General features: G+C 58.7%; 1 protein-coding gene and 1 long non-coding RNA gene across 2 annotated transcripts in view; one reads left to right on the forward strand and one right to left on the reverse strand.

Moving 5' to 3' along the window:
• PDLIM4 (PDZ and LIM domain 4) overlaps positions 1-7,666 on the reverse strand; it is a 9,248-nt gene extending 1,582 nt beyond the window's left edge. Inside the window, exons 1-4 of the mRNA XM_045285045.1 lie at positions 7,658-7,666; positions 7,252-7,403; positions 3,976-4,057; positions 3,162-3,211 (exon numbers count right to left, since the gene is read on the reverse strand). Coding sequence (XP_045140980.1) covers positions 3,162-3,211; positions 3,976-4,057; positions 7,252-7,403; positions 7,658-7,666 — 293 coding nt within the window. The remainder of the gene's footprint in view (positions 1-3,161; positions 3,212-3,975; positions 4,058-7,251; positions 7,404-7,657) is intronic.
• Positions 7,667-7,833: 167 nt separating this feature from the next.
• Positions 7,834-10,360, forward strand: part of LOC123521119 — a 3,490-nt gene continuing 963 nt past the window's right edge. The window contains exon 1 of the long non-coding RNA XR_006679596.1: positions 7,834-8,226. This is a non-coding gene — a long non-coding RNA (uncharacterized LOC123521119). The remainder of the gene's footprint in view (positions 8,227-10,360) is intronic.

A 10,360-nucleotide genomic window follows, 5' to 3' on the forward strand; every position in this document is an offset into this window, starting at 1 on the left:
GGCAGGCTGAGCCTCGGGTTTGCAGGAACAAGGAATGCCCATTGGATGGCAGACACAAAAACCCGAGTGCCTGAGGCTTAGCCTTGGCTTATGAACATGGTTTGGACTCCCAGTGCTCATGGGGGTTGGGGATAGGGTAGATGCCTTTGAAGGCCAGCCCAGCTGGAACAGGCTATGTGGCTTCCCAGCAGCAGTGAATCTCCCCGCCTCTCAGAACTGGGCCATGGCTAGTACAGGAAGAGGTTACCTCCATGCCCTCAGCCAGGAAGGGGCACCGGTCATTGTGTGCCCAAGGCCTTCCAGGAGCTACAGTTGTGAGGTCCCAGCCCCCTCGGGGACTGTACCTTCAGGCCATGTCTTGGTTCTTAGGCTGTATCTCTTGGTTCATAGCCCTGGTGGCATAGTGGTTATCAATTAGGCTGATAACTGCAAGGTCAGCAGTTCGAAAACACCAGTCACTCCATGGGAGAACGATGGGGGCTTTCTACTCCCGCAAAGAGTTAACCATCAGAAATTCACAAGGGAGTTCTACTCTGTCCTATAGAGCCTCATGGAGTTGGCATCAACTGGATGACGGTGATTGAGGGGAGTCGAGTTGAATTGAGTTGAGGTGACAATGCGTGGCCTTTTGCGAGCATGACAGACAGGGGCAGCGGCTGGCCAAGGCTTAAAGCTCCCAACGCCACTACCCTACGGCCAGCCTGGAGGAGAGCTCCGCACATGGCCCCTCAGAGCTCAGGAGAGGGCAGGATCTTCATGGTGGGGGGCCTGAGTGGAGGCTGGGGATCTTGTCCCTACAGAATCCAAGGCTGCACTGCCCCTGGGTTACAGGCCCACACAGGCATACCCACACACAGGATGCGTGTGCTCACAGCACTTTCATACACGTGTGCATACGGACACACTTACCAGCCAGCCCACCAACATACACCTAGCCACATGTGCACGATTACAAATACTCCTGGTGGCCTGCATGCAGGGTCTGGGCAGCCTGACTTTAAGGTGGGATCCCAGAGAGCAGGTCTTGAGAGTGAGTCTCATCCTCAGCCTGGAAAAGAACATGCCGATCCCCTCTCTGCCCTACAGTGTGGACAGCTGGAGCACCTGGGCAGTGAGGAGAAGCCCCCTCCTAGGCAGGAAAGAGCCCGCTTGGAGGGGCAGGCATCCTCTAGCACAGGAACGGCCCTGTCTGAGGCTCTTCCCTGACTGACTGCCCCTGCTTTCTGCAAACTCCCTGCTGGACAGGCGCTGGCAGTGGGCGGGTCAGCAGCCTAGCGCGGCTGGCACTCCTGCTTCTTCGGGGGCCCAGCAGACAAAGGGGAGGGCCTCGTGCTAGCCAGGTGGGCCTCATCAATGGAGCAGCAGCAGCAGCAGGAAGAACCCCCTGCCCCCATCAGGCCCAACAAAAGCCCCCGGGAAACCTGAGCACTCTCACACAGGCGCCTGGCCTGCAGGCGGGCAGGGCTGGCCAGGCAGGCCTCTAATGGAGACCAGATGGGCTGTGGTTGATGGGAGCGGGCCAGAGCTGAGCTGAGAATTCAGTGGGGAGGGGGAGCTGAAAGAACCAGAGGCAAGGAGCACCCCCCACCTAGATATGGGAGTCGACTGCAGGGTTACTGGAGCCACTGCCCCTCCCAGGGCCACCCAGGAAGCAGCCCCTCAGTCCACTTGGTTGGAATCCCAGGCCCTCCTGCCCATTGGCAACGAGGCGGTCAGCTCTCAGGGTCTTGGCTTCCTGCTTGGCATCACCAGGTCTCATGGGGATGAAAGTGTCCACGTAGTGCCTCCCGGCACACAGTGAACGCCTGCCGGGTATGGGGCTGGCACGGTGACGCCTGGCCCCCATGTCTGGATCCCTCCATGTGGCGGGCCACCTGGTACCACAGGCTCCTCCTTTGTGGGTTCCCAACCCAGCTGCCGACTTGGTTGTTTGAGCCTCAGTGGGGTGGTCAACAGAATGGTGTCATCTGCATGCTCATCAGCGCCCCCAAGACTGTGGTCAGAATCCAGGGCAGTCAGCATGGATGAAGATGGAGGTGGGTACTAGATGAACAGGTGGCAGCTTCCAAAGGCCAGGCTCCAGCTCTCTGCAGGCCACAGGTGCCAGACCTACCTGCCCTTCTAGCTTCCTTCTACACTCCGCCCCTCCCCCCCTTTAGTTCTCAGGGGGAAAGGCCACCTCCTCCAGGAAGCCATCGCTCCACTCTCAGCTGGGAAAAGTGTCTCTTGATGGTACTCACACCTGGAGCCTGGGAGGAGGGTCTCCTATGAGCTGATGGGGAAACTGGCCTGAAGCCACAGCTAGCCCTGTCCCATCTCAGTTGGGGGTGTGTGTGCCAGGGGTACCCTGTGCTTGTCCCAGGGCCAAGTGTGTTACCCTGCTCTCATGGCTCCAGCTGGGCTCATCCCCCCTCCCCACCCTGCTGGCAGAGTGGGGGCAGTGTGGGGACAATGGACCTTGTGTCTGTTAGGACACAGCCCGCAGGGGCTGGGTGGGAGTGTTTCTGTCGCCACCCAAGGAGCCATGACCTTTGAGTACAAAAGGAGAGCAGTGGCCGAGGGCTGCCCTCCTGCCTGTGGAAAATCCCTCCTCTCCAGCCTGAGTCACTGGCAGCCTGGCTTGGAAGGGAGTCACTGGGGACAAGCCCTTATCCCCCCAGGCCCACGGGTCCCGAGTCTCTCCTGGGGGACTGTGCAGAGCCTCTAACTTTAACTTCCCGAGCTCAGGGCTCTTGTCCTGTCTGGGCCCTGCTGACTCAGAAGAAGCTGAGTCTCACACATGGGCAGGGGGCCCTCGCTGTGCTGATGACTGCTGGATCCTAGCCTAGAGTTACCCCTGCCACCAGTGTCTCAGATCCCTGGGGTGACAGGAACAAGCGTCTGTGACAGGGGTTTGGGTGTTCTTTGTTCTGCAAAGAACAGAGAAGTCAGAGTCCGATGGAGCTGGGGAGCCTCTCCGGGGGCCTCCAAGGCTCCTCTGTTCTCTGCACCTGTGCTCTGTTCTTTGCACGTGCTCTCTGAGCATCCTCCCTTGGCCTTCAGATCCTGGCCTGGTGGTCCCATCCTCCAGGAAGCCCTCTCTGACCCCTTGGCTAAGTCACAGCTCCACTCTGGGCTCCTCCAGCCACTGGCTTCCTACATCCCAGAACTGCTAAGCACACCCCTGCCAGATCGATACCTGCTGGCACGCGGCAAGCAGCAGGCCTCCAACCTGTCAACAAGGACAAGGAGGGGACAAGGGAGGGAGCAGGATGGCATGTCGGTACCTGGTGAGGTGGCGCCGAGGAAGATCCTTCCTCCTAGGTCAGCAAACTGCCCCTTTCTCCCCAGGGGCGAGAGGGGACACAAACAGGCCCAGGAAGCCATGAACCTAAACCCTGGGCCACCTGCTTCTGGCTCTGCCACTGACCAACCCGATCTTCCCCTTGTCCGCATCCTGTGGTACCTTGGCCCCCCGCATGTCCATGGCCAATGAGGTCCCAGAGGCCCACCTTCCTCTCCTTGACTCCTGCCAATCTCCGTCGAGGTGATTGGCAGACCGGCCTGCAGTTGAGGGCTCAGGACGGCCCAACAGAGCCTTCGCCTTGGGCTAAGGTCTGCTACTGCCAGACCAAGTGGGTGCCTGAGTATCGGCATGTCCTACAACTCCCAGTTACCCCTCCTTAAGTTTGGTGACTCCTCCCGGTTCAGGCACTGGGGACCTGAGTGGACGCCAGTTGGTGAGTGGTAAACCCTGCCATAAGGCCCAGTCTAGCCCCTTCCCGCCGTAAGTCCTTCTGTTTCAGAATCCAGGCCTTCTTAGGCTACAAGAGAGTCCCAGGCAGTGCCCACCACCCTGGGAGAAAAGGCAGGCCATGGAGCTGGTCGAATCCTTCTGCTTCTCTGGGCTCTATCCAGGCATCAGAGGGCAGTGCACCAGGTGGACCTGTGGGCCAGGCAGGTCAGGCCTGGCTGGGCAGCTGTGTCTATACATACCTGAGCCTCAGGGTCGATGTGGATCCGGTGGGCTTGGGCCTTGCTGTCCTCAGGGGCATTGGGCCAGCTCTTTGCCTCGGGCCTGTGGCAGGAATTGGGATGGTCATATGTATATACATCTACCTACCATGCCCATCGGGGGCTGAGAATTGGAGGCACCCAAGACCAAGCCTGGTGTCCTGTGGGAAGCACACAGTCCATCCCACCCCCCAGCACCACAACAATGGCCACTGTGACAAAGACACATCTTGGGCCCCTTTCGCTCTGGCCTGGTCCTTGAGGAGGTCGGAGCAGGAGTCCAAAGCTTCCCCACTCTGCTGCCCTCTCTGTCGCTAGCCGTTGGAGGGATGGGGGGCTCACACCCTGATCAGGGCCCTTTCCAACCCGAGGAGGGTCTCCTAGGAGCCCATCTGCCCACCTGTCATCTGCCATCCATGGGCTGGGCCGGGCCGGGCTGGGGGTCAGACCTGCACAAGCCCCACGAGGGTGGACTGGAGGCTCTGAGTGTGTGCCTTCACTGCTGCTGCTGCCGGCAGGCAGAGTCACCACCGTTGTCTGCCCAGCCCAGATGGGAAACAGGCCATTAGGACATTCCTGCTTCGCCATAGAAACCAAACGGCAAACACCACTCAGGAGGGAGGAAAAACATCGTAAACCTGCTAGAAGTGGGGCAGGCCTGCCGAGACATTATGCTTATGGGAGACATTGTGCTTATGAGTTGGGCACTTGGGCCTGCTACTCAGTCGCCCTGAGAGAAGATAGCCTGGGGGGTGGGGCGGGGGTGGGGGGTGGGGAGGGACGGTGCTGCTGCCTGGATCCCGATTGTGCACAGGGCCTGGCTCTCTGGGCTGCCACTCCCTGGCAGTGGTCAGGGGTGTCAGGTGGTGCTGGCTAGACCAAAGGGGAACAGCGGCCTCCTGGGGCTTCTCTTCCCTGCAATAACCCAAGGCTGCTTTGACTCAGCCGAGGTGAACCACCAGTTACAGTCCACACATCCACTCTGTACTTCCTCCTCTCTGCCTGTTCCATCCCTCCCTGCAGACCACCTCTTTGCTCCACGGCCTTTGGTGGGCCCTGGCATCAAGGATCTGCTGCCCAGAGGCTTACTACCAACCCTGCCCCCCTTTCCAGCCCCTCAGCCAAGCTCCCAACTGTATCCCCTAATTCACAACTCCAAATACCCCCAGGGTAAACATGGGCATCTAGCGTAGCCCTGTGACCTGCATCTCCCTGAAATTCTGCCCCCAACAGGTCTGAGAGTGAACCACTTGCTGAAGGAGAGCACCGTTCTCAAGAGCAGGGCAGAGAATGCTCCCTCACCTGCTTCTTAGCCAGGCTGTGCTTTAGGACAGGGATGCCCAGAGCAGAACAGGCCTAGGCGCAATGGACCCCTGGTTCCATCCATGCCTGCCCTGGAACAAATGACCAGGCAAGGGAGGAAGGAAGCAAGGGAGACCTCCCGCTCTCCCTCCCCTGACATCATTGCCTCTGGAAACCTAGTCCAGGCTCCTGACTCAGACCCCCTTCGCATCCCCCTTCATCAGGGCTCCCCTTGGTCATCCCTACACAGCCAAAGCCAGAGGTGAGTCAAGGCCCAGGAACCCGGCCAAGCGGGGCGGCCTCAGAGGCTACCCATTGCCAGAGCAGTGCTGCCTGCTCTTCCAGCCTGCACCTCGCTCCAGGAGAGGGCTAGGAATGGGATCCTGTTTCACGGGGGAGGAAGGCCAGGCTCGCAGAGTTCACTGTAGTAGGAGGGTCCCAGTCTGGGTGAAGACTAGCTTTGCCAGATCCCTGGGCCAGGGTCTCCTTGCTATGTGGCAACTGAAGTGTACAAGGCCCTGGACTTATAGCCAGGCCTGCTCATCCGGGAGGGCACAGCAAGGGTCCCAACTGCACCCCCGGCATGGGCCAGGCACTGAGGGGGGCTCCTTTGGGAGTCTTCCTACCACATCGTTAGTGATGGCTCTGGGCCCATGGATCACCCTGCCCCCTACGCCAGCTCAAGGCTGCTGTGGAGACTGGAGGCTTCGCCCACAGACATCCACAGGAGTCCTGGAAAGTCCCTGTCAACAGTGAACACAGCTGAGCAGAGCAGTTAGATCTGACTCCCCCGGGCTCAGGCAGGGCGGTAGAGCCGAGAGGCTCCACTCAGCTGTAGCCAAGCTGACTGTCGGTCAGACCTGACCCAAGGCTCAGGTAGGGGACAACTCAGCAGGCATAGGTCACGGTGAGGCCTTGCTCCCTCCTCCCTTCCCCTCACTCGGGCGCAGCGTTACCCAGTTCACGGTAAAGCACCGAGAATCAAACGGGCAGGGGCCTGGGCCATGAGGGGTCGGCTAAGGGGCAGCAGTGAGGCAGGGAGATCCGGGCATCAGCCAAGCAGAAGGAATGGAATCGCTAAGTGAGAGACTAGAGGGAGGTTAAACTTTGCTTCCCAACTCCCCTGCTGTGCGACTGTCAGCCCTGAGTGAGGTTCCCAGGAGCGGTAAGGCACCAGGGGCTGACAGCCCAGGCCCACACCTCTCCTTTCTGAGCCTTAGCTGTCTCATCTGGGTACTATATCAGGTGTTAAAGGGTTAAACGAGGTGCTGGACAAAAAGTGAGTTTTGAAACTAGCCTTAAGACAAAGAGGGGGAAGGACTGACTTCAAGAGGAGTATTTCCCAAAGTGGGCGATACCCCCCTTAGGGGGTGCTGGAATGATCCAAGGTGACTACACTATCCTGGATTAGGGGCTATAGTACAAAAGTTTTTCATTGCCAGGGGAGCTCTGAGTAATTTTTCTGTCACTCTCTTTTCCCCTGAAAAGGGGGTGGTAGGTCAAACAAGTTTGGAAACTTGTGCTCTAGACCCAAGATCTTATTTCCACCGGGATTTTATGTGGCATCGTAGGCTGTGTGTCGGGCTGCTAACCACAAGGTCAGCAGTTCAAAGCCACTAGCTGCTCCTCGGGAGCAAGAGGAGGCTTTGCACTCCTGGAAAGAGTTACGGTCTAGACAACCCACAGGGCCAGTTCTACCCTGTCCTGCAGGGTTGCTGTGAATTGGAATCAACTCAATGACAGCAAATCTGGTTTTCCTTTGCGGGGCAGGGGTGGGGCCTTACACCAGGCCATCAGTGCCTCAATACACTCCTCGTCCTGAGTTGCTTCTAAATCCTCTCCACCCCACCCACTCCCCCCACCATGAAAGCACTACTCCTCAGGGCTGCAGAAAGGTAGTAGGGTGCTGCTGCCCATTCAGGGCCCACCTGCCCCACCTGCTGTCCGCGTGCATACCGGCTCACAGAGAGAGTAAGGTGATCCTGGCAGCCCTTGATGCGGTTCTGCGCCTCCAGGTGTGTCATGAGCTCCGTGCTCTCCCCATTGATGGCTTGGATCAGGTCTCCGGGGCAGAGGGAAGCCAGTGCCGCCTTGCTGCCTGCGTGGACCTGTGGGCACACAAGCCACAGGGATCATGTGGCTTTTGCTATCAGCGTGGACCTGCAGGATGGACACGCCCAGAGGCCTGGGGGGGCCCCATGGGGTGCCTGCTCTGTCCCCAGGAGAAAAAGTCTCTGCTCTGAACACGGGTGGGTGGGCCGGCAGGGTGTGGGGATGTAAGAAGAGGGCTACCCCGGAGCTGCTGGGCTAGGGGCAAGCAAGATGCCCCTTTCGCAACTTGCACATATGTCCAGGGACATGCAAGGGTCATGCGGGAACATGTGTTCACTGAAACACAGGGAGCACACACACGTGGCATGACTCCAGCCAGCCAGACTGCCGAGTAGCCCCTTGACCAGACAGTCCAACCCCCAGTGACCTCACCTCTCATCTCCATTCACCTCTGTCTCCTCACACTCTATTCAGACCACTGACTGCCCCTGGGACCCTCCCGGGCCTCGGGCTCACTCCCCTCTGTGCCCCTGCAGATGCCCTTTGACTCCCGGCCCCTACATCCCAGCTTTACTCCTCCCCATCCTTCAGAGGTATGCAGAAAGACCGTTTCCTGGGAACCCCATCAGGGAGAGCCTGGTAGTGTCTGGTCCTGGAGCTGCCACATCACCTGCCCAGACATGTGCAGGGCCATTCAGCCCCAGATGTCACCCTGGCCTCCACTTCCTACAGGACAGGCTCTCCTCCAGCTGTTGGCCACCCCAGGGTCACCACTGATCTTAAAGAGCCAACCAGCGTCCCCTCCAGGAACCTCACAGTGCTTCTACCCTGATGAAGATCACACAGGAGGACTGGGGACAGGCTCATAGGAAGACTTCAGTAAGCGGCCTGGTGTGTGTGTGTGTGTGTGTGTGTGTGTGTGTGTGTGTGTTTCAGGACACCCCCATCCTGTCCCCCATCCCAGAGCAGTCTCTGGAAATAGATGACCCTCTTCCTGCTCATGGAAGCTTCTGGAAGCCTGGCCAGGCTCAGCTCGGCCAGCCCCAGTAGTGAGTAGGCGATGCGGGTCCAGAGTGCCAGCGGGTCTGGTGTGGGCACTGGCAGAGCCCATCTGGGTAGACCACCTCAAGGGATGTTCCTCCTCTGGAGGGTGACACCCTCAGCCAGCTGGTCCAACATTGTGCTCACTCATAGGGCCTGAGCACCTGTATAGGCCTGTCCTGGAGGAGGTGCCCACTTGGCACCACCCGGCCCTTTCCCCAAGGCCCTGCTCCAGGAGCCTCCCCTCTTCATGGAGACCTGCTCTGTGCCAGGGCCTGGGCTCAGCACTTTACCCATAATTTGCTCGGGGCAACCTCTCAACCATCTAATGAGGGCAGGGCGGTTCTCAGTCCCATTTTACAGATGAAGAAAGAGAGGCTTGGGGGAGGGGATGCCTAGCCTCAGCTCCCCAGAAAGGAGAGGAGTCTTCCCCCTCTGGGGGCCGCTAGCTGCAGGATGACTCAGCCAACACAAGGGGTGCATTCAGGCCCCTGTGGGCGGAGGAAGTTCTCAAAAGCAGGGGCGGCTGGGTCTTTGCCAGCTCTGCTTGGGGAGCTCTGGTCAAAGAGGGCATGAGGCCAGGAAACCATAAATCACCCAAATGCCTTTACCAGCATTGTCTCATGTGTCCTTGGGGCAAGCCCATTTCCTAGATGCGGAAACTGAGGTCTAGAGAAACAAGGAAGGGCATTAGATTCCCAAGTGACAAGATTTCAACCCACACAGGCTGATTCCAAATGCTGTCCTCTCAGCCCCCATGCTTCTCTCAAAAAGGGAGTGAGGGGGGAGAGTGTGTCCCAGGTAGAAGGACCAGCATGGATCAGGGCTTAGCTGGGAGCCGGCCTAGAAGGAGGTTCCTGTTAGGGAGGGGAAGAGATTAATGCAGCCAGAGGGGAGAAGGAACTAGATCTTATAAGGCCTTGTGGGCTCAGTGAGAAGTTAGCATTTCTATGGAGTGATTGGGAGCCCTGGAGGGTTCTAAGCAAGGTAATCACAAGATAGAGCTCAGGTGGCTCCCTGGCTGCTGAGTGGGGGGTGAGCAGACAGGAGAAAAGGGAGGCAGGAGGTCAGCTGGGCAGTTGAAGTATAAACCAGACCCTTACCTGAATGCCCAGACCCTACCCTGCCGGAGCCAGACTGATAGCAGGCTGGTTGGGAGCTGCAGTCAGAGTCTGATGCCACTTGGTCACAGCAAGCTCCAGATAGGCCTGTCCCCGCCCTGCCACTTTGGATACACCACTTAGATTCTTTGGGCCTCAGTTTCCCCATCTATAAGGAGCCCTGGTGGCTCTCTAAGTTAGACATTCGACTGCTAACTGCAAGATTGGTGGTTCAAACCTACCAGCCATTCCTGGGGAGAAAGAGTAGCGTGTCTGCTCCAGTAAAGATGTCCAATCTTGGGAACGGGCTCGAGGGCAGTGGGTTGGGTTTGGCTTTGGCTTCCCTGTGTGCAGGCAAGGCCAGGGAGCGCCCTGACTTCTAAGGGCCATTGTGAAGAAGGCTACCCGAGATGGTTCTGGCATGTGAAACCCCCCAGGGCACCCGTGCTGCTCCTTCCAAGGAAAGGTGTTTGAGTGGTTGGTACCAGCACCGCTAGGGTGGGACCCAGCATGCCTGGATGCTTGGCGAAGGCCAGCAGTCATCATAAATCAATGGATTCGGTGCCCTGGGCTGTGTTCTCAGGGCGCCCTGGGGGTTTGGGGGCTGAGGCTGTAAGCCCCCAGCTCTGAGTGTGGCTGTCCCTACTGGACCCTGGATGGGGGGGGAGACCCTGAAAACCTAAACAGGGTGGGTCTTGGGTCCACTTGGTAAAGGCAGCCCCCTCATAGCAGTCCCTGTAGATACGTCCCTGAGATGCTTGCCGGGCAAGCCTCGGCCTGTGCCTCCACAGCCCTATAAATCTCTTTAGATCCCACCCAATCTCATGCGCAGCCATCCTGTCTCCTTGGGCCTGAGCTGCTGCCGCAGCCCC

Source organism: Echinops telfairi, unplaced genomic scaffold, assembly GCF_000313985.2.
Source record: "Echinops telfairi isolate 266 unplaced genomic scaffold, ASM31398v2 ScPeMD7_7469;HRSCAF=8507_1, whole genome shotgun sequence".
Lineage (NCBI taxonomy): Eukaryota > Metazoa > Chordata > Mammalia > Afrosoricida > Tenrecidae > Echinops > Echinops telfairi.